The 24,938-nt window shown below is 35.7% G+C and overlaps 1 protein-coding gene and 1 pseudogene across 1 annotated transcript in view; one reads left to right on the forward strand and one right to left on the reverse strand.

Annotated features, from left to right (window-relative positions):
* XKR9 (XK related 9) overlaps nt 1-16,627 on the reverse strand; it is a 31,190-nt gene extending 14,563 nt beyond the window's left edge. The window contains exon 1 of the mRNA XM_028110174.2: nt 16,356-16,627. Within this exon, the coding sequence (XP_027965975.1) occupies nt 16,356-16,627 (272 nt within the window). The remainder of the gene's footprint in view (nt 1-16,355) is intronic.
* A 1,757-nt stretch (nt 16,628-18,384) lies between these two features.
* LOC114213802 (mitochondrial import inner membrane translocase subunit TIM14 pseudogene) lies at nt 18,385-18,655 on the forward strand (annotated as a pseudogene).
* The last annotated feature ends 6,283 nt before the right edge of the window (nt 18,656-24,938 follow it).

Below are 24,938 nucleotides of genomic sequence, written 5' to 3' on the forward strand. Positions count from 1 at the left end.
ACATATAGATCCAAAAAGTTCAAAGAACCCAAACAGGAAAAATACAAACAAAACCATACATAGGCCCATCATACTCAAATTGCTGAGAATTCAGTATAAAAAGAAAATCGCAAAAACAGAGAAAAAAGATATATTCCATCCTGGGAAACAAAAAGAATGTTAACTGACTTCTCACCAGAAACAACAAAAACCAGAAAATGACTATATCAGTAGTCACGCAAAATGTAAATGGATTAAACACTTCAACTGAATGAGACTCTCAAACTGGATAAAAAAATCAAGATTCACTTTTGGTGCTTTGCAAGAGATTCTCTTTAAACTTTTTGGTTTTGATCAAATTTCAAACAGATAGTTTGAAAGGAAATTACCAAAAATTGTTGGTATGGTTATATTAATATCTCAGACAAAAGAGACTTCAAATCAAGGAATATTACCAGGGATAAGGAGGGTCATGTCATAGCGATGTATAAGAATCAATTCTTCTTGAAGACATCTGTATGTACCTAATAATGGAGCTTTAAGATACCGGAAGCAAAAATTGTCAAAAATAAAAGGAGAAAAAGACAAATCCATAATCTTAGTTGAGGATTTTAACACTTATCTCTCAGCAATTGAAAGAAAAACAAGGTCAAAAAATATATATAAGTAAGGATATAGAAGATTTTAATAACACTATCAGCTTAATCATCCTAATTTACATGTATAGAACACTACATTCAACAATGGCAAATTATAAATTCTTTTCAAATGCACATGGAATATTCACCAAGTTAGACTCTGTGCTGGGCCTTAGAACAAATCTCAATAAATTTAAGAAGGGTGTATTCATACAAAGTATGTTCTCTGACCAAAACAAAATTAAATGAGAGATCATCAACAATAAGATATCTAGGGAAATCCCCAAATATTTAGAGTTTGTAGTAAAAGGTCCAGATCCTAAGGTTTCATAAATACTGCAACCTAGGAAATCTGAACATTACTAAAAGACCTCTCTCTAAAGAGTTTCAGATAGAAAATAAATAAGAAAGACGGTCCAACTGTTTAATGCCCATTTAAGAAACTCTAAAAAGAAAGAAGGAAGAATCTACAAGAAAAGGAGATTCATCTCCCATTGTACTCTATTTTATACAATTTGAACTTTTTTTTACAATGTATTTAAAAGGAACAAAAATAACACCCATATTTTAAATAATCCAAATGTCTTTCATATACCCATCAAAAGGAAAGTCTCCTTTGGCAAAGAAAAAGGTTTTATCACAAATCATACATAAAATGGAAATGCAAAAGTGCAAAAAAAAAAATCTAATTTATATTCTGGAAAATGAAACATTCTTCTCCACAGACCCCTGAGCAGTAACAGCATACTTAGTAAGAACAGGCACTTATATCTAATAAATAATTCATGTTAATATTCCTTGTCTTTCATCTACCAACACAAACTCAATTTAGCTATCCGATAGAGAAATGAATCCATAATTTAGTATATCTCAAGTTTTTCTATACTTAGTCTGCACAATCCCTAAGATAATTTGGCCCATTTTTACTGTTTTAAGTCTTGCTCATTTCTCGCTATTTGTCTCAGTATTCTGCCACTTCCTACACTAACATACAAAGATAAAGAAAAAGAAAGACAAAAAGAAGGAAGTGTCTTTGTTTATCTAGCTGGCATTTTTCACTAATAGCCAACCTAATTCAATTTTTCCTTTTTCCTTTTGTCTAATTATTTGAACAGGCAAAATATTTACATAATTCAAAAATCAAAAAAGTTATTCACTGAAAAAAACTTCATCCCACTCCTATGACCCAACTACCCAGGTTTCATGCTCCCCAATGACCACAAGAATTCACTGTTAGTAGTTTCATGTGTACCCTTCTAGAGTTTGTTTATGCATATGCAAGCAAGGTTATAACCAAGTATATAAGCCTTTGACCGCCTTCTTTAACACAGATTGTAGCATATCAGAACCGCTGTCTGCACTTGTCTTTTCACTTAAAAATACTTCTTAGACAGTTTCTTCAACAAATGGTGTTGGAATAACTGAACAGCAACATGCAAAAGAATGAAACTGGACCACTTTCTCACACGATACACAAAAACAAATTCAAAACAGATTAAAGACATAATTGTGAGATAGGAATGTATCAAAATTCTAGAGGAGAACACAGGGAGTAACCTCTTTGACATCAGCCATAGCAACTTCTTTCTAGATATATTTCCAGAGGCAAGGAAACAAAAGCAAAAATAAACTATTGGGACTTCATCAAAATAAAAAGCTTCTGCACGGTGAAGGCAACAATCAACAAAACTAAAAGGAAGCCTATAGAATGGGAGAAGATGTGCTAATGACGTATCTGATAAAGGGTTAGTATCCAAAATACATAAAGAACTTATCAAACTCAACACCCAAAAAAACAAATAATACAATTTAAAAATGGGCAAAAGACATGAATAGACATTTTTACAAAGAAGACATCCATGCCTAACAGACACATGAAAAGACGCTCAACATCACTTACCATCAGGGAAATCAAAACTACAATGAGATATCACCTCACACCAGTCAGAATGGTTAAAATTAATAACACAGGAAACAGGTGTTGGTCAGGATATGGAGAAAGGGGAACCCTCTTACACTGTTGGTAGGAATGCAAACTGGTACAACCATTCTGGAAAACAGTATGGAGGTTCCTCAAAAAGGTAAAAATGGAACTACCTTACAACCCAGCAATTACACTACTAGGTATTTACCAAAAGGATATAAAAACACTGATTCGAAGGAACACATGCACCCTGATGTTTACAGCAGCACTATCAACAATAGCCAAATTATGGAAAAAGCCCAAATGTATATGCACATATACATACAATGGAATATTACTTGGCCATCAAAAAGAATGAAATCTTGCCATTTGCCACAACCTGGATAGAGCTAGAGTATTATGCTAAGTGAAATAAGTCAGTCAGAGGAAGACAAATACCATATGATTTCACTCGTATGTGGAATTTTAGAAACAAAACAAATGAACATAGGGAGAAAAAAAAAAGAGAGGCAAGCCAAGAAATAGACTCTTAGCTATAGAGAACCAACTAATGGTTACTGGAGGGGAGGTGGGCAAGGGGGATGGGTTAAACAGCTGATGGGTTATTAAGGAGGGCACTTGTGATGAGCACTGGCTGTTATATGTAAGTGATGAATCACTAAATTCTATACCTGAAACTAATATTACACTGTATGTTAACTGTTGAAATTTAAATAAAAACTTGGACAGAAAAAAATACATCTTGGAGATCTTTCCATTTCAGTACATAAAGTACTTAACACTCTTTGTAATAGCTATGTATGCCATTGCCTTGGATATACCATAAACTCTACCAGCAGACATTTAAACTGTTCCCATTCTTTCACTTTTACAAAAAAAAATTGCTATGACTGAAAAATTGTGTACATATGTCATTTTACATGTATGCAAGAATGATAAATTCCCAGAAGAGAAACCTCTGGCCTGAAAGTATATGCATCTGAAATATAATCAAACTGCCCTCCACAGGGGATTGTACCAATCTATACTAATATCAACAAAATATGAGAGACCTGCTTTCCCATGCCTTTCCAAGAGAGTATATTATCACCTGGATTTTTGCCAATCTGGCAAATGACAATATATCAGTGAAATTTTAATTAGCATTTTTTAAAATTATGAACAAGGCTTAGCTTCTTTCACACAATTTAAAAGCCTCTTGCATTTCCTTTTTTATGCACTACCTTATTCTTTTCCCACTCTTCTACTGAAAATTCCCATTTTTTATTCTATTTCTAATATATGTTTCTTGTACTTTTGACTTTAGAAGCTCCTTAAATATTAGAAAACTAGCCCTTTGTTGGTTATAAGTTGCAAATGTTTTTCCCTGTTAATGTTGCTTTGCTTTTTGCTTTGCTTTTGTTTTTGTTTACTTGGGGAATTTCTGTTTTTGTGTATTGACATGGATTTTTTTATAGGTCTAACCTATAACTCTTAGAGTTTATGGGTTTTGAGTTATGGTTAGAAAGTCTTTCCTGATTCCAAGGTTATAAAGGAATTCTCCCATGTTTTCTTATAATACTTTTTTTTTTTTGCTTTTTTAAATATTTGATTCAGTTGGAATTTATTCTGGAGTCTGGTATCTTACCTGGAAGTATAATCCATAACATGCAATCTTAAATTATCCCAACTCTAAAGTTACTCAAAACTTTACTGTTCTTATGCTGCATATACTTGCTATTATTTCCTCTTACTTCTATTCTGGTGTGTATTTCTACAATCTGTGTGGTCTTTATATGGCATACAGACAAAAAATTCTTTTCTTATCCTTGTGGTTTGAATTTAGAGGTGTGGGGGAGCAGGGCTACTCTGGAAACAAAACTCTTCCAATTTATCCTTTCAGATGTTCTGTCTAGGAGGAATTAGAACCCATATTTTGTCACATTAAGACTGGGAGGCTGGGCGCCTGGGTGGCTCAGTTGGTTAAGCGACTGCCTTCGGCTCAGGTCATGATCCTGGAGTCCCGGGATCGAGTCCCACATCGGGCTCCCTGCTCGGCGGGGAGTCTGCTTCTCCCTCTGACCCTCTTCCCTCTCGTGCTCTCTATCTCTCATTCTCTCTCTCTCAAATAAATAAATAAAATCTTAAAAAAAAAAAAAGACTGGGAGGCTGAAGACATAAACTGCAACAATTTTAAAGTTTTCCCAATACCCAACTCTATGTTTCTGTCGAGCTATTTCTAAAGATTTCACCTTCATCACAGAATAGGCTAAACCCTTTTCAAGATCATGTGCTACGCTATGGCATGGGCTTAGCCTGACTTTCATATGAAGGTCCAATTATAAGTTACATAGGCTTTTTTCCCCAAATTGCTACCTAGTTGTTCCAACATAACTAAATTACAGAGCAAAAAATCATTAAGAATGTAGAATCTCTATATGACACTATCAACTACATTTACTAAATTTCATTTATAGAATACTACACCAACCAACCACAGAACACATATATTTCAATTATATATGAAGTCATAAAGATGGACCATATGTTGGGCAATAAAACGAACCAAAATAAATTACAAGAGATTGAAATGTTAAAAGTATGTTAGCTGATCATAACGGAATTAATTAGAGATCAATATCAAAATATCTACAAAAGATGTAAACACCTGAAAAATGTTTTAAATACACCCTAACACTTGGGTATAAGATGAAATCACAAAGAAGGAACAACCACTTTTTGAACTGATGGATAATGATATGTAGTGTTTTTACATCATTGTGTTTATTTAAAAACACAACATATCAAAATGTCTGGAATGTAGCTAATTCAAGGGTTTGGAAAATTTTTATAACTTAAATGCTTTTATTAGAAAAGAAGGAAGGGTTAATAGTAATAATATCGGTTTCCATAGAAATGAGGTAGAAAAAAGAAAGTAAGCTCTAAGTATATAGAAAGAAGAAAATACAGATAAAAGCAAAAATCGAAATTAGTAAGAGACAAGGAATAGAAAAAAATTAACAAAGCCAAAATTTTGTTCTTTGAAAAGGCATAAGAAATTGATAAACCTCAAACAAGACTGCTGAGGAGTAGGGAGGAGAAAGAAGGTTAGAGAATACAAAATGCCAATATCAAGAATAAAAAAGGTGACATCACTAAAGATCCTATAGAGATCAAAACTATAACAAGGGAATATCAGGAACAACTTTATACCAATAAACTGAACAACTCTGACGAAATGAAAAAATTTCCTGAAAAACACAACTTACTAATACTGACAAAAAATCAAATAGAAAATCTGAAAAGATCTATATCAAAGAAATTAATTTATTCTCAAAAATCTACACGTTAACTCCATCCAATACATTTTTTCAAGCAATTATGGAAGAAATAGTACCAATCTTATACAAACTCCTTCAGAAAATAAAGAAGGAATACTTTCCAACTTCTGTTATGAGGTTAGCATAAAACTAATCTAAAACCTGCCAACACTATTAAAAGAAAATTGTAAAATAATATCCCTCATGAGCATGGACACCAAATTTTTCAACAAAATATTTGCAAATGGAATTCAGCAATGTATAAAAAAAAATCATGATCAGTTAGGGTCTATCCCAGAACTGCAAAGTTGGTTTAATAGTCTTAAGTCAATTAATGAAAAATGAATTAATGAAAAACCATACGATCATCTCAATAGGCACAAGGAAGATATTTGACAAAATTAAACATCAATCCATTTTTAAAAAACCTCTCAAGAATATTAAAAGAGAATGAAATCTCTTTAATCTGATAAAGCGCAGCTACGAAAACCCTACATGTCACACCAAACTTAATGGTAAAACATTCAACACTTTATCCCTGAGATCAGGAACAAACCGAAAATGTCGCTGTCATCACATCTATTCAACATTTTACTGGAAGACCCAGACAGAGAGAATGAGGCAAGACAAAAAAAATAAAAGGAATAAATATTTTTATTTTTTTTAAAGATTTTATTTATTTATTTGACAGAGAGAGACACAGCGAGAGAGGGAACACAAGCAGGGGTAGAGGAAGAGGGAGAAGCAGGCTCCCCGCCGAGCAGGGAACCCAATGCAGGACCCAATCCCAGGACCCCGGGATCATGACCTGAGCCAAAGGCAGATGCTTAACGACTGAGCCACCCAGAAGCTCCAAAGGAATAAATATTTTTAAAAAGGAAATCAAACTATTCCTATTTGTAAATGACATGATGATTAACAGAAAATACCAGAAAACCAACCAAACAAAAAACTAATAGACTGAGTTTAGCAAGGTCTCAGGAGGTAAGTTAGAAAAAAATCAATTGTATTTCTACTAAATGGAAACAAATAATTGAAAAAAATGAAATTTTAAAGACAATGCCAGTTACAATAGTTGGAAAACTGATTCAAAATTTATGTGGAAATACAAAGGGCCTAAAATAGCCAAAATAATTTTGAAAAAGAACATAATGAATATATGACTTCAAGACCCAACTATATGTTGTCTAGAAGAAATCCAGTTTCAATATAAAGATACATACAGTTTGAAAGTAAAGATATGTCAAGAGAATGAGAAGACATGTTACAAACTGGGAGAAAATATTTGTGAAAGACATGTGGTAAATGACTGTTATCCGAAATATATAAAGAACTCTCATAACTCATCAATAAAAAAATGAATGACCTGATGAAAGAAACAGGCAAAAGACCTGAAGAGACACCTCACCTAAGAAAATATATAGATAGCAAGCAAGCATATAAAAAGATGCTCCACATCATATGTCATTAGGGAAATGCAAATTAAAATGAGATACCACTACACACCTATAATAATGGCCAAAATCCAGAATACTACATCAAATGCTGACAAGGATGTGGAGCAACATGAACTTTCAATCACTGCTGGTGGGAATGTAAATTGGTATAACCACTTTGGGAGACAGTTTGGCATTTTCTTATCAAGTTAAACATACTCTAACATATGATTCAGCAGTCATGCTCCTTGGTATTTATCAAATTATGAAGATTTATGTCTACATAAAGCCTACACATGGATAATTCCCAAAACTTAGAAACAACTAAGATAGCCTTCAGTAGGTAGGGAATGGATAAATAACTTGTGATACGTCCACACAAAGGAATATCATTTAGTGCTAAAAGAAATGAGTTATCCTGCCATGAAAAGATACAGAAAAATGTCTTAATACTAGTGAAAGAAGCTAATCTGAAAAGGCTACATACTCTCTGATTCTAACTGTATAGTGTTCTGGAAAAGACAAGACTACAAAGACAGTAAAAAGATCAGTAGTTGCCAGGGGTTAGGGAGGCAGCAGGAATGAAGAGACAAAGCCCAAAGGATTTTTAGCGCAGTGAAACCATTATATATGATACTATATGATAGATATATGTCATTATTCATTTGTCAAACCCCTCAAAATGTACAACCCCAATAATAAACTCTAATGTAAACTATGGACTTTGGGTGATGATCATGTGTCAGTATAAGTTCATCAATTGTAACAAATGTACCATTCCTGTGAGAAATGTTGCTAGTATGAAAAGCTGTTGGTGGTGGGAGGACAGCTAGGGATACATGAGAACCGTACTTTCTGCTCAGTTCTTCTGTGAACCTAAAACTGCTCTAAAAAATAAAGTCTAGGGGCGCCTGGGTGGCTCAGTCGGTTAAGCGGCTGCCTTCAGCTCAGGTCATCATCCCAGGGTCCCGGGATCGAGCCCCGCATCGGGCTCCCTGCTCGGCGGGGAGCCTGCTTCTCCCTCTCCCTCTGCCTGCCTCTCTGCCTACTTGTTCTCTCTCTGTATCTCTCTGCCAAATAAATAAATAAAATCTTTAAAAAATAAATAAATAAATAAATAAATAAATAAAAAATAAAGTCTACATGAAAGAGGGGAAAAGCATACATGACTTCAAAGAATATCATAAAGCTATAGCAATCAAGACAGTATGGTTTCTTTCTTCCAAATGACATGCTTATCTATGTAAAAAAAAAAAGTCCTAAGGAGTCTACAAAAAAGCAACTGGAACTAATAAGTGTCTACAAAAAAGCTACTAGAATTAATAAGTGAGCCTATCAAAGTCAGAGGATAAAAGATCAATATAAAAAAAAACAAGTATATGGGCGTGGGTGGCTCAGTCGTTAAGCGTCTGCTTTGGCTAAGGTCGATCCCAGAGTCCTGGGATCAAGCCCCGCATCAGACTCCCTGCTCAGTGGGAAGCCTGCTTCTCCCTCTCCCACTCCCCCTGCTTGTGTTCCCTCTCTCGCTGTCTCTCTGTCAAATAAATAAATAAAATCTTTAAAAAATAATAATAAAAATGTAAAAACAAGTATAAATGAAGAATAAAAATCATAATCATCTCAAAAGATGCAGAAAGAGCATTTGACAAAGTACAACATCCATTCATGATAAAAACTCTTAACAAAGTGGGCATAGAGGGAACATATCTCAACATAATGAAAACCATATATGATAAACCCAAAGCTAACATCATACTCAATAGTGAAGAACTGAGAGCTTTTCCTCTAAGATCAGGAACAAGACAAGATATCCTCTCTCATCACTTTTATTCAACATATTACCAAAAGTCCTAGCCACAGCAACCAGACAAGAAAAAAGAAGTAAAAGGCATCCAGATTGGTAAGAAAAAAGTAAAACTGTCACTATTTGCAGATGACATGATATCATATATAAAAACCCTAAAGACTCCACCAAAAAACTATGAGAACCAATAAATGAATTCAGTACAGTTGCAGGATGCAAAATCAACATACAGAAATGTGTTGCATTTCTACACACTAACAACAAACTAGCAGGAAGAGTAATTTTTTTAAAAAAATCCCATTTACAACTGCATCAAACAGAATAAAGTACCTAAATAAAATTTAGCCAAGGAGGTGAATTTAACCTATACTCTAAAAACTATAAGACATTGAAGAAAACACAATGGAAAGATATTCCATGCTTGTCGACTGAAAGAACAAATATTGTTACAATGTCCATATTACCCAAGCAATCTAAATATTCAGTGCAATCCCTATCAAAATACCAATAATATTTTTCACAGAAAACAAATAATCCTAAAATGTGTATGGAACCACAAAGGCTCCTGAATAGCCAAAGCAATCTTAAGAAAGAACAAAGTTGGAGGTACCACAATCCCAGGTTTCAGAAAAACAACAGAACAGATCAATGAAACCAGGAGCTGGTTCTTTGAAAGAATTAACAAAATTGATAAATGCATAGCCAGACTTATCAAAAAGAAAAGATAAAGGACCCAAATAAATAAAATCACAAATGAAAGAGGAGAGATCACAACCAACACCACAGAAATACAATTATTACAGGAGAATTTTATGAGAAATTATTTGCCAACAAATTGGGCAATCTGGAAGAAATGGATAAATTCCTAGAAATATATAAACTATCAAAATTGAAACAGGAAGAAATAGAAAATTTGAACAGACCCATAATCAGTAAAGAAATTGGGTCAGCAATCAAAAATTTCCCAACAAACAAGAGTCCAGGGCTGGATGGCTTCCCAGGGAAATACTACCAAATATTTAAAGAATTAATACCGGGGCACCTGGGTGGCTCAGTCGGTTAAGCGTCTGCCTTCGGCTCAGGTCATGATCCCGGGATCCTGGGATCGAGCCCCACATTGGGCTCAGGAAGCCTGCTTCTCCCTCTCCCACTCCCCCTGCTTGTGTTCCCTCTCTCGCTGTCTCTCTGTCAAATAAATAAATAAAATCTTTAAAAAGAAAGAAAGAAAGAATTAATACCTATTCTTCTCAAGCTGTTCCAAAAGATAAAAATGGAGGGAAAACTTCCAAACTCATTCTCTAAGGCCAGTATTATCTTGATTCCAAACCAGACAAAGACCCCTCTAAAAAGAATTACAGAACAATATCCCAGATGAACATGGATGAAAAATTCTCAACAAGATATTAGCTAATCAAATCCAACAGTACATTAAAAGGATTATTCACCATGTTCAACGGGGATTTATTCCTGGGCTGCAGGGTGGTTCAATATCCACAAATCAATCAACATGACACACCACATTAATAAAAGGAAGGATAAGAACCATATGATCCTTTCTCAATAGATGCAGAAAAAACATCTGACAAAATACAGCATCCTTTCTTGATAAAAACCCTCAAGAAAGTAGGGATAGAAGGAATATACCTCAACATCATAAAAGCCATATATGAAAGACCCACAGCTATGGGCGCCTGGGTGGCTCAGTCAGTTGGGTGTCTGCCTTTGGCTCAGGTCATGATCCTGCAGTCCTGGGATTGAGTCCTACATAAGGCTCCCTGCTCAGCAGGAAGTCTGCTTCTCCCTCTGCCCCCCACCCCTCCCCCTGCTCATGCTCTCTCTCTCTCTGTCTCTCTCTCTCAAACGGATAAATAAAATCTTAAAAAAGAAAGAAAGACCCACTGCTAATATCATCCTCAATGGGGAAAAACTGAGAGCCTTTCCCCTAAGGTCAGGAACATGATAGGGATGTCCACTCTCACCACTGTTGTTCAGTATTGCACTAGAAGCCCCAGCCTCAGCAATCAGACAACAAAAAGAAATAAAAGGCATCCAGATCAGCAAGGAAGAAGTAAAACTTTTCATTCTTTGCAGATGACATGATACTCTATGTAGAAAATCCAAAAGAAAACACCAAAAAATTGCTAGAACTGATATATGAATTCAGCAAAGTTGCAGGATATAAAATCAATATACAGAAATCTGTTGCATTTCCATACACCAATAATGAAGAAGCAGAAAATCAAGGAATCAATCCCATTTACAATTGCACCAAAAACCATAAGATACCTAGGAATAAACCTAACCAAAAGAGTAAAAGATTTGTATGTTGAAAACTAAAGAATACTTATGAAAGAAATTGAAGACACGAAGAAATGGAAAAACATTCCATGCTCCTGGAATGGAAGAACAAATATCATTAAAATGTCTATACTACTGAAAGCAATCTACATATTCAAAGCAATCCTGATCAAAATAACACCAGCTTTTTTCACAGAACCAGAACAAACTTAAAATTTGTATGGAACCAGAAAAGACCCCAAATCGCTAAAGTAATGTTGAAAAAGAAAAGAAAAGCAGGAAGCATCACAATCCCAGACTTCCAGCTGTATTACAAAGCTGTAATCATCAAGACAGGATGGTACTGGCAAAGCAGGAGACATCACAATCCCAGACCTCAAGCTATATTACAAAACTATAATCATCAAGACAGTATGGTACTGGCACAAAAACAGACACAGAGATCAATGGAACAGAATAGAGAACCCAGAAATGGACCCCCAACTCTATGGCCAACTAATCTTCAACAAAGCAGGAAAGAAATGTCCAATAGAAAAAAAGCCCCATCTCTTCAATAAATGGTATTGGGAAAACTGGACAGCTACATGCAGAAGAAAGAAACTGGACCACTTTCTTACACCAAATACAAAAATAAATTGAAAATGGATGAAAGACCTAAATGTAAGACAGGAAACCATCAAAATCCTAGAGGAGAAAACAGGCAGCAACCTCTACGATCTTGACTGCAGCAACTTCTTACTAGCACATCTCTGGAGCCAAGGGAAGCAAAAGCAAAGCAAAAATGAACTACTGAGACTTCATCAAGATAAAAAGTGTCTGCACAGTGAAGGAAACAATCAACAAAACTAAAAGGCAATCAACGGAATGAGAGAAGAGATTTGCATATGACATACCTGATAATGGGCCAATATCTATGAAGAACTCATCAAAATCAACACCCAAAAAATAGTCTAGTTAAGAAATGGGCAGAAGACATGAACAAACATTTCTCCAAAGAAGACATACAAATAGCCAACAGACACATGAAAAAATGCTCAACATCACTTCCTAATTAAGTGACTAACCACAATGAGATACCACCTCACACAGGTCAGAATGGCTAAAATTAATAATTCAGAAAACAACAGATCTTGGCAAGGATGCGGAGAAAGGGGAACACTTTTGCACTGTTGGTGGGAACGCAAACTGGTGCAGCTACTCTGGAAAATAGTATGAAAGTTCCTCAAAAAGGTAAAAATGGAACTACCCTACAACCCACCAATTACACTAGTTGGTATTTACCCAAAGATACAAAAATGCTGAGTCAAAGGGGAACATGCACCACAATGTTTATAGCAGCACTATCAACAATAGCCAAAGTAGGGAAAGAGCCCAAATGGCCATCAACTGATGAATGGATAAAGAAGTGTGTGTGTGTGCATGTATATGTGTATGTGTGTATGTGTGTGTGTGTGTGTATAAAATATTCCATTGTGCATGTGTATATATACATATATAATGGAATATTACTGAGCCATCAAAAAGAATGAAATCTTGCCATTTGCAGTGCCTAGGATGGAACTAGAGTGTATTATGCTAAATGAAATAAGTAAAAGAAAGACAAATATTATATGATTTCACTTACATGTGGAATTTAAGAAACGAAACAAATGAACATAGGGCAAGGGAAGGAAAAATTAAGATAAAAATAGAGAGGGAGGCAAACCATAAATGACTCTTAACTATAGAAAACAAACTGAGGGTTGCTGGAGGGGAGATGGGTGAGGGAATGGGTTAAATGGGTGATGGGTATTAGGAGGGCACTTTTTGTGATGAGCACTAGGTGTTATATGTAAGTGATGAATCACTAAATTCTACTCCTGAAACCAATACTATACTATATGTTAACTAACTTGAATTTAAATTAAAAAATAATAAAATAAATTAAAAAATAAAATAAAACTCAGTGGTTGGATGTAATAACATTTTGGCCACAGTGAAAGTACTAGTGAAATAAAAAAAAAAAAGTCATGAAAAACTTTCACAGAATGTACCACAGAGGGTCAAAAAATAAAAATTCAAAACATTTAACATGCAACATTCATGTTAGATAGTGTGAGATCTAACTTATATTTGTTTGGAGTCCCGGAAGGAAATGTAGGAAAGAAAACAGAAAAGATAATGGCTGAGAATTGTGCAGAAATGATGGAAGATAATAATCCACAGAATTAAGAAGACCAGCAAATCCCAAGCAAGAAAAATAAGTCTACACCTAGATATTCAGAAACTGTAGAAACCCAAATATAAAGAAAAAATCCTAAGAGCAACCAGAGTAAAAAATAAAAAAAAAGATAAAATACTTTTAAAAGAAGAGCAGTGGCATCTGGGTGCTCAGTTGGTTAAGCGTCTGCCTTCCGCTCAGGTCATGATCCCAGGGTCCTGGGGCCAAGTCCCACATCAGGCTCCCTGCTCAGGGGGGAGTCTGCTTCTCCCTCTACCTTTCCCCCTTGCTCATGATCTCTCGCTCTCTCTCACACTCTCTCTCAAATAAATAACCTTTTAAAAAAATAAAAATTTTAAAATTAAAAAAAATAAAGTAAAAGAACAGCAGTAAGACTGATATCTAATCCCTGAAGAGCAACAATGGAAACCAAGAGAATATAATATGCAGAGACAAAATAACTACTCATTCGAATTCTATAGTCTAAAATATCTCTCAAGAAAGATGGCAGTTAAAATAGCCCAAATTCAAAATCTAACTGTAACAAAATAGGTTATCCACTTAATATTTGTCTTTTTCTCTTTATCTGTAATATATATATTGCTTTTAATAGAATTAAATGCCTTAGGATAATAATGAAAAAGTTGATGAAATTAGACATATGGAAAATCATAGAATTCTCAGGACCTAGTTAGATTCCTAGTTTAACTATAAAATAAGGTTTTGAACAAGATAATTTTAAGATTTTATTTATTTTTCAGATAGAGGGGGAGAGAGCACACAAGCAGGGGAGCAGCAGGCAGAGGGAGAAGCAGGCTCCCTGCTGAGCAAGGTGTCCAACGTGGGACTCAATCCCAGGACTCTGGGATCATAACCTGAGCCAAAGGCAGACGCTTAACTGACTGAGCCATGCAGGCATCTCTGAACAAGATGATTCTTAAGGTTATTTTTAGTTCTGCATATGATTCTGTACCTAATTAACCACATGGCTACTGCATTATTACAGTAAAAATTTCTCTAGTTAAATCAATGGTATAAGTAACTTAAAAAATTAAGTACTCTTATCAGAGTTGCAAGTGATAAACTACATTTACATAATCAGATTTGGAATATAAAATAGAAGATAAAAGATTCATAAGACACAGAAATGAATCATTCCCTCCCCACAAAAAGTAAGTACATATCATAAAAAGTAACTTAATTCGAAGGGACACCTGTACCCCAATGTTTACAGCAGCAATGTCCACAATAGCCAAACTATGGAAAGAGCCGAGATGTCCATCAACAGATGAATGAAGAAGATGTGGTATATATATATACAATGGAATATTATGCAGCCACCAAAAAAACGAAATCTTGGGCGCCTGGGTGGCTCAGTTGGTTAAGCGACTGCCTTCGGCTCAGGTCATGAACCCAGAGTCCTGGGATCGAGTTCCACTTCGGGCTCCCAGCTTGGCGGGGAGCCTGCTTCTCCCTCTGACCCACTCCCCTCTCACGCTGTTTCTCTTTCTCTCTAATAAATAAATAAATAAATAAAATCTTAAAAAAAGAAGGAAATCTTGCCATTTGCAATGACATGGATGGAACTAGATGGTATTATGCTAAGCAAAATAAGTCAATCAGAAAAGACAATTATAGGGGCGCCTGGATGGCTCAGTTGGTTAAGCAACTGCCTTCGGTTCAGGTCATGATCCCAGGGTCCTGGGATCAAGCCCCGCATCAGGCTCCCTGCTCTGCGGGAAGCCTGCCTCTTCCTCTCCCACTCCCCCTGCTTGTGTTCCCTTTCTCGCTCGCTCTCTCTCTCTGTCAGTTAAAATAAATAAAATCTTTAAAAAAAAAAAAAGACAATTATATGATCTCACTCAAATTTGCAATTTAAGAGAAAAAACAGGGCGCCTGGGTGTTTCAGTCAGTTAAGCGACTGCCGAAGCTCAGGTCATGACCCCAGGGTCCTGAGATCGAGTCCCACATCAGGCTCCCTGCTCAGCGGGGAGCCTGCTTCTCCCTCTCCCTCTGCCTGCCGCTTCCCCTGTTTGTGCTGTCTCACTCATTCTCTCGCTCTCTGTCAAATAAATAAATAAAATCTTTACAAAAAAGAGAGAAAAAAACAGAAGACCATGGGGGAAGGGAGGGAAGAATAAAACAACACGAAGTCAGAGAGGAAGACAAACCATAAAAGACTCTTAACCACAGGAAACAAACTGAGGGTTGCTGGAGGGGAGGGGGGTGGGGGAATAGGGTTATGGGGTGATGGACATTAAGGAGGACACATGATGTAATGAGCACTGGGTATTATATAAAACTGATGAATCACTGAACTAATAATACACTATATATTAATTAATTGAATTGAAATTTAAAAAAACATTCTTTAAGATTTTATTTGAGAGAAAGAGCACACAAGAGCTCACGTGTATGCATGTACAAGGTGGGGAAGGCAGGGAGGTGGGGGGCAGCAGACTTCACACCGAGCCAAGCCCATTGCAGGACTGGATCCCACAACCCTGAGATCATGACCTGAGCCAAAATCAAGAGTTGGATGCTTAACCAACTCAGCCACCCAGGTGCCACAAGGTAAATTAAAACATCTATCAATGAACCTGGAAAATTCTAACAGTACAGCAATGACTCATATAAGCACTGATAGTGAAGAGCAAGTAACCTTTGTGCCATGTGCAAATAGGGGAACTTTGTACACTTGACTATCCAAATACAGAAAGATAGTTTCTGTTTGCATAAAAGAAAAATAATGTTAATGATCAAAAGTGTATGCTCACCTTGTAAAAACTCCTCCTTGCAAGCAATGAAGTAGAAGAAAACAATGCTGATTTTCTTGGCCTGCTTTCTTTAAATCAGCCTTGAACCAAGAATAACTAAAACACTGCACCACAAGTGTTCCAAAGAGCATAAAGCTTACTGTTAAAATACCAAAAACATTTCGTCCTTCACAGAAAAACCTGACAGATACCCCGATGTCCACAATTAAATCAGTTATATAGATTATAATGCCAAGAACTGACAACATAAAATTCAGTTTAGTGTATTTCATTATGAATCACTATAGTTCTTGGTTATCTACTTTCTTCTCTCATACAAAAAAAAAAGAAAGAAAAAAAGAAAAAGAATATTAGTGCATCTGTTACTATAACACTGAATTTTAATTTCTACTCCCTAAACTTATTCAGAAGAATAAATATTATGAAATTGAAACACTAAAACCAAAGTGACTAATTTTAATTTTCTTTTCTAAATCTCCTATCCAGGTCCAATGTTACAAGGCTTTACTTAATCTTCTGTTTTTCAATGATCTTCATTACAGATGACAACACCTAAAATGAAACATATATAAAAGATTCTAAATATCTTGAGTATAATATTAAAAACCCTAGGCCATGATTTTATCAAACCTCTACTTTTTCTAAAAATAATATATTACCACTAAATATAGTTCTTATAATAGTTTTGGGAAAGTAAAGCTTCAGTAATATACTTATTAGTTGAAAATTTCCCCTCAGACTACTTACATTTTAAAAACCATAACCTACTAACAAAGATATTTATCACAGGTCCATCTACAGTGGCAAAAAATTAGAAACAATCTAACTGTGTCAACATAAGGAATTGGTAAATAATGGTAGATTCACAAAATGGAATATTACAAAGCTACTAAAAAAAATTTAACAAAGGTGCAATAGCTGTGAAAATTCTTAATATAGTCTTTAAATTTTATTTTAATTCCAGTTAGTTTACATACAGTTTGATATTAATTTCAGATGTACAATGTAGTGATTCAACACTTCCATACAACACCCAGTGCTCATCACAAGTGCACTCCTCAATCTCCTTTACCTATATATTTCACCCACCCACCCAGCCACCTCCCCTCTGGTAACAATAAGTGTATTCTCTAAAGTTAACTTAATATGGTTTTGATTCAGCAATTCCATCTAAGAATCAAGCCTAGAGAAATAGTCACAAATGTGCACAAAGATATATACTCTTTGTAAAACCTTCTTTATAATAGCAAAAAGTTGAAAACTACCTAAAGGACAAATGAGACCTCGTTCAATAAAATATGGTACACCATAGGAAAGAATACACCACACAACCTTTAAAAAGAATGAAGCAGTTTTGTATAAACTGACCTCAGAAGATCTCCAAAATGTATTAAATGAAAAAAAAACAAGTGCCAGAAGGATAAATACAGCATTTATGGGTTTTTAATTATATTCGGAGAGAGGAAGGAAGTTGGGAGTGGAAAGCAAATGCAACTTCAATCCTGTAATTAATTATTCTTTTATATTGTTGGAATTTTTTACAAAAGACATGTACCCATATATTACTTACACAATCTCTTAAAATAAAAACAATAGTAAATGATACTTTTAAAGAATTTCAAAGACTGGACAAAGTGTTAGCTAACATTTACTTAGCACTGTGTGCCAGGCATTAAACTAAACCTTAAACATAAAATACCCCCATTTAAATCTTACATCAAATTTAGGAGACAGGTATTACTATTGCGACCTCTATTTTATAAATGTGGGCTGAATGCAATCTACATACAAGATCTGTCTGACGTAGCAGCTGTTCCCATATTTCCTGGGATGCTTGTGTCTGGGCCCTTTGTACCTGCCAGTGGTGCTTTCTGGTAGAGGCATGGAATTGGTGGCTGCAGCCTCTGGGCTGGAATAAAACTCTCTGTGGATGCAGGGAAGCCAAGCCAGAGCCGTGGGCAGTACACTGGTAGCAAATGGACTGACCATTACCACCGTAGGATTTGCAGGCTGTTATGTTTTGCAAGCCATGAAGCATATGGAGCTTCAAGTAAAACAAGTTTTCAAAGTCTTCCAAAATCTGCCTTCAGTGGCAGCTATTATAGAGGTGGGTTTGAACACAAAATGCCAAAACAAGAGCATTAACAGCAGGTATAAGCTCTACTACCAATAAAGGAAAAATAAGAGCTGCTCTTCTACAAATTATGCTTTTTAATCACCCAAACAAGGAAGGATCTCCTTATATAGCAGCCAAAATCAATGAAGCTAAAGATTTACTACAAGGTCAAGCTAAAAAATGAAGTAAATGTGCAATGAATTTTAAGTTCTTATTAGTTTATGTTTAAGAGTACCAGCTTTTTATAATAAAATGTCTCAAAACTTAAAAAAAAAGTTTGATTCAACGGTGTTTTTTTATTTTTCCTAATTGCCAATATTTCATACTAAAATACAGATTTTTCACTGCTATCAAAAAACTGAAAGATCTGCTACACTAGACTAACATTCCTTCATGAGCAGTGGATGCCTCCTAGGTGGGGCATGCGCTCTCAAGTTCACCACAGTAGCCAGCCACCGCATTACAGTCATTTCAGCAGCTGAGTCTCAATACTACTCTAGCTACCTATTAGCTGTGTGTCTTCAAACATGTTCTTTTACCTCCCTGTGCCTTATTTTCCTTCACTTGAAATATGGAAATAATAATGGCTTATACCTCATAGGGTTGTTGTGAAGACTAAGAAAGATAATATATATAATATATATAAACCTTTAGAAAAGTAATTGGCCAACAGAAATCAATAAATGTTAGTTACCATTACCATACCTTGCCTGCCTGCCTGATCCCTATAAGCATCTAAGCATGCAATCTTTGACTTCACTTTAAAGAATGTTAAATTTAAAAAAATACGATGGTATGATTGCAAAGCTTTGAAAATACAAAGGAAATATGACTGGAGGAATACAAAAATGTTAACAGTAGTTTTATCTGGGGAATTAATGGTATTATAGATGAATTTTTTTCCTCTTCTTCATTTTTTTCTATATCTGTGAACTGAATTGTTTCCCTCCAAAGTTCTTATGTTGAAGTACTAACCACCAATGGACTGTATTTAGAGATGGGTCTCTAAGGAGGTAACTGAGATTAAAAGGAATAATAAAGACAGGGCCCTAATCTGATAGGACTGGTGTCCTTATAAAAAGAAGTGACAACAGAGACCTCCCTCCCCCACACCCCACTCCCATACACACACAGGAAAGGCTACATGAGGATGCAGCTAGGAGGCAGTCATCTGCAACCCAAAGAGAGAGGTCTCACAACAAACCAACCCTGCTGGCACCTTGATATTGGACTTCTAGTCTCCAGAACTGTGAAAAAATAAATCTCTCTTCTTTAAGTCGCATAGTCTATGGTTATTCTATTATGGCAGCCCAAGTAGACTAACACCCTACATGTTCTATAAAGAATGTTTATTACTTTAAAAACCAGGAGGTGACAGTGTTACTGAAAACTCACACAACATAATACTTAAACACTGTTCTTGTCATTTTACCACTTATAAGTATTTTGTTTAAAAGTTTTCAAAATAATATTAAAAGGTATTTCACTCTTCTTAATGAAAAAAAAATTCACTATCACTACTTTTCCTGACAAGAATGCTGTGGCCAACAGGATGGAAAAAAATAATTTTAAAATCTGAGTTTTCCCAATGTAGCAGGCCGTAAATTTCCATGCGGTAAGTTTCTTATCTTGAAATGAAAGACATCACACTCAGAGAAAGACAATTATCCTATGATCTCACTGATATGAGGAATTTCAGAAACAAGACAGAGGATCGTAGGGGAAGGGAGGGAAAAATGAAACAAGACAAAACCAGAGAGGGAGACAAACCATAAGAGACTCTTAATCTCAGGAAACAAACTGAGGGTTGCTGGAGTGGAGGGGGTTGGGAGGGATGGGGTGGCTGGGTGATGGACACTGGGGAGGGGGAGGGTATGTGCTATGGTGAGTGCTGTGAATTGTGTAAGTCTGATGAATCACAGACCTGTACCCCTGAAACAAATAACATAGTATATGTTAATAAAAAAAAAATGAAAGACATCATGCCCAACATAAGCATGGAGTTTAGGAGGATGATATTTAATCAGAAGGCTCTGTTCAACTGAATTAAATACTTAGAACTTACCATGTGCTGTTTTAGGCTTTGGGGATATATCAAATGACAAAAGAGACAACAAAAATCCCCACCCTTGTGGAACTTACATCCGAACAGAGAAAGATAGTCAATTAAAAATAAAAATAAGTGAATTAAATATTATATTGGAAGGTGATAAGTGCTATGGAAAAAACAACCCTAAGAGTTAGAAGTAGAGACAGGCACATCATGAGTTGTAAGTTTGATTAGAATGCTCAGGATAGAGAGCACCTGGGTGGCTTAGTCAGTTAAGTGTCTGACTCTTGATCTCAGCTCAGGTCTTGAATGGTCAGGACAGGAGTCACTGAGAGGATGGCATATAAGTAATGAAATTAGTCATATAGATATCATGTGGAAAAGCTTTCCAGATATAAAGAACAGCTAGTTTGAAAATCTAATGTACTAGATTTCAAATATGTCCTCCAGAAACAAAAGTTCTCCAAAAATTGGCAAATTCCTTACCATGGTTATACTGGATATGTTTAATGTGCATCCAAGTCCTGTTCTAATATCATTCTAAAAAATATAATTTCTTGAGCTTCACTATCTAGAGAGGGAAAAGAACATCACATATATAATGGAAAAACAGTAATAACAGTAGCTATCATTGCTGAGTGTTTACTATGTGTGAAGTGTTTTACATACATTTTATTTAATCCTCACAAATCTCTATGAGAAGGGTATTATTGAGCAAAACACTGAGGCTTAGAGATATTGGGTATTTAGATGAGTTATCTCTAATGAGTAAACTGATTTTAGGGGCGCCTGGGTGGCTCAGCCGGTTAAGCGACTACCTCCAGCTCAGGTCATGATCCCAGATCCTGGAATCAAGCCCCATGTCAGGCTCTCTGTTCAGCAGGGATCCTGCTTCTCCCTCTCCCTGCCTCTCTGCCTGCTTGTGCGCGCGCTCTCTCTCTCTCTCTCTCTCTCTCTGTCAAGTAAATAAATAAAATCTTTAAAAAATAATAATAAATTAAAAAAATAAACTGATTTTAATGTAGATAATTTCCTTAACATTACAGACTATAATACCTAAGCACTCCACTCCATGTGTATATTTCTTAACCATTCTCCCCAAAAAGAGAGTTTCCTTTACCTGGCATGGATATGGAAAACACTAGCAGTTTTGAAATAAATTTACAAGATGAGAAAAATAATTTCTAAGAAACTTGGAAATTCCATTATTAGCAAAACATCAGATTCAATAGACTAAGTGGCAACGTCTCTATTCCTAATTTAGTCAAGCAGAACATAATGCCAACCGGAAAGAAAACTACACAGCAAGGAAATAAATATGGCAGCTCTCATAAAGAAGGCCCACACTTTTCAATAACCACATAGTTATATAACTTGTATGAAGACTAGTTCATCTCTATCCCTACGGTTAATCACAGTTCCAATCATCACCTTAGGAGAAATAATACCACCTATAAAATTTGACTTTATAAAGAATTTGTGACACTTGCTGACTTAATAGGACAGTTTCAATCCAGTTTCATTCAGAGGTCAACCCAGCTACCTGGCTAACTGGCTGGCAGCCAAGACACAAAACCTTTGTCCACAGTACATGACCTCTGTAATAAAGCAGACGTTTGAAGAAGTAAAAACTAGTAAACTCATTTGTCAACCAAATTCAACACACAAAAAATACAGACTTACTTATCAAGTATAAAACGCCTTCTTTAACTCAAAGTCTCTTCTGGAAAATCTTCATCCTGGGAATCTTTTATTTCTTCCTCACTGAAAACAAGTTATCATTAAAGGGCGTGTAAACCTTTAAGAACGAATAAAATGAAACTGAAAATCATCTGTTAGTCATATGTGGGATTTTCTCATCTAGTGATAAGAGAGTTTGTATCATTGCAACTACAGTACACCCCTTTATAACTACCACATTAAGAGAATAACTTCTCCTCTCACAGGTTGACTAGGTTGCAAGGTTTTGCTGTATTCAAAATTTACGGGTTTTTTAAAGATTTTATTTATTTATTTGAGAGAGAGAGAGAGCACAGAGAGAGAGAGTGAGAGGGAGAAGCAGACTCCCAGCTGAGCAGAGAGCCTGACATGGGGCTCGATTCCACGACCCTGAGATCATGATCTGAGCAGTAGGCAGATACTTAACTGACTGAGCCACCCAGGCGCCCCTCAAAATTTAAGTTTTAAGAAAATACAATTTGCCTCACAGCATATCCAAGTAGACAACAAATGTTTGAAAAGGAAAGAGAAAGATTCTTACATTTGAAGTACTCTGATAAAGAATTTACAAAGTATTTTTAACTTAGTCCTACTTACCTTTTTCAAACTGTATACCTTCTTAAACCCTATGCCCCAAGGACATGATTGTTGGTTTCTGTTCCCAAAATAAATACTACAGTTGTTCTATTTCCAAGCCTTTTCTCAAGATTATTTATTGTCTAGAATGCTCTTCCTACCTCCACCTACCTGATCAAGTTCTATCAGTCCTTTAAGAATCAGCTCAAAACCCCACAACCTTTAAGCTTTTCCAGATAGTCCCAATTAATTTGATTCTCCCCTTCTTCCTTGCAATCCTAACACTTCAGCTATACTTCTCTAGGATTTACTCATATGTTCTTTAAAATAAGATAATGTACATCTCCTTTCTGGTTATAAGACTCTAGAAAGCCAACTATCATTTTAACACCCCCCATATTTCTACAGTAATACTGTGCATACTGTAGGTAGATGATAAATGATTATAAATATAACTGAACAGAATATAAAATCTTTGGGGTTTGGTTTTGTTGGGTTTTGTTTTTTTACTTTTTTTGGGGGGGGGTGGTGGGCAGCAAAGTTTATTGAGCAATACAAAGCTCCTGAAGAGGGAGGGGACCCAAGAGAGTTGCCCAAAATCTTTCCTCTTATTTCTTAGAGAAGACCTTAAACTTCAAGTCACATTATTAAACATATCCACAAAGACAATTTTGTATTAGCAGCCTAGATCTCTCTTCTGAGCTCAACCCATATATATCCAACGGTCTATAGATTTCTTTACCAGTATATCTCACAATCATCCCAATTTCAATTTGTTTAAACGAAGTTCACTACTCAACCTCTCTTCCCCTTCTTCTGTCAGTAGCTCCTTGTATGACTCAACTGAAGTCACTTAAGTTTTAAATTATTTGTTGGGTTCATTTGACAGATGAAGAGTTTGGCAATGAATTAAATGAAATAGAGATGGAAGCCACAAGGGAAATTCTAATTTAAAACAAAAAGTCAAGGGATAAAAGAATGGAACTGCCCACAAGTCCCAGAAATTACTGTTCCACCCTCTTCTCAAAGGTTTGTTGACTTTCCAGCACAAGGTTTTTTAAAAAGGAAAATGGGGGTAGCTTCCTGGCTGAATAGCCATTAAGCTGTGGCTACGAATAAATAAAACTGGGAGTTGAAAATGCCTGATGTGGGGAATTTTGATGGTTCTTCCAAACATTTTTTAAAGGGCATATTGCCCTTTCAGCAAAGGTTTTTGAAATATTTTTCCATTAAAAGTACATCTTTGAAAAAAAAGTACATCTTTAAGACACAAGGCAAAAAAATTTGTCAGACATAAAACAGGTGTGTCTTTCAAGAAATCTGGAATATTAAACTAATGATTTGTAAAATAAATACTGTACTAATAGTAGTCTTTTCTTCAGAAATACCTGCAAAAAGGCGTTAAAATGTGTTTCCTAAATTTTAGAGCCACAAGTATCTGTGTCAATTTCTCACTTGTTTTGAAAAAGACTTGTTTTGAGAAAAAAAAAAAGATTTCTCACTTGGGACAGTGGATATGTCCTATATCTCTTTTGAGGTAGCTTACAGACAACTATCCTAACTCAATGAAATGGATCATAGGACTTCCTTGAGGTAAATTGTAAATCGTTTTTGTTGTTGTTGTTTAATAGGGACGGGTAATACTAGGATAGTCCATGCTTAGCAGATTACAAAAGGACTCCTCGTGGAGAAAATAACTCCCTTCTATCTTGGGGACGAAACTCCTCAAGGCCGATCTAGGTCTCTGGGCAGGAACAAAGCAAAGGAGGGAGCGGCAAGCTCCTTGAATCCAACGAGAAGGGGACAAGTGTTGGGGCAAGGTAGCTAGGAACAAGGCTTCAGACGCTGAGCTGGGTTCACACAGCTGTCACCTGGCCAAGTCTCCCAAGTCTCCGTGCTTCATTCGTAAAACAGACATAAAAAGAGTGCCTTCCTCTTCATGTTGTTACGAGGATTAAATGAGATAGTGTTTAGAAAATCACTTAGCATGGCAGTAAGCACGAAGGAAATACTAGTTGCCCCTACTTATTATAATAATATATAAGGTTTCTACACACACACACACACACACACACACACACACACACAGACACACACACACATCGCCATTGCCTAAAAACAA

The sequence above is a fragment of the Eumetopias jubatus genome, unplaced genomic scaffold (assembly GCF_037043125.1).
Source record: "Eumetopias jubatus isolate StellerSeaLion01/CBP00866 unplaced genomic scaffold, mEumJub1_p1.0 scaffold_4, whole genome shotgun sequence".
Lineage (NCBI taxonomy): Eukaryota > Metazoa > Chordata > Mammalia > Carnivora > Otariidae > Eumetopias > Eumetopias jubatus.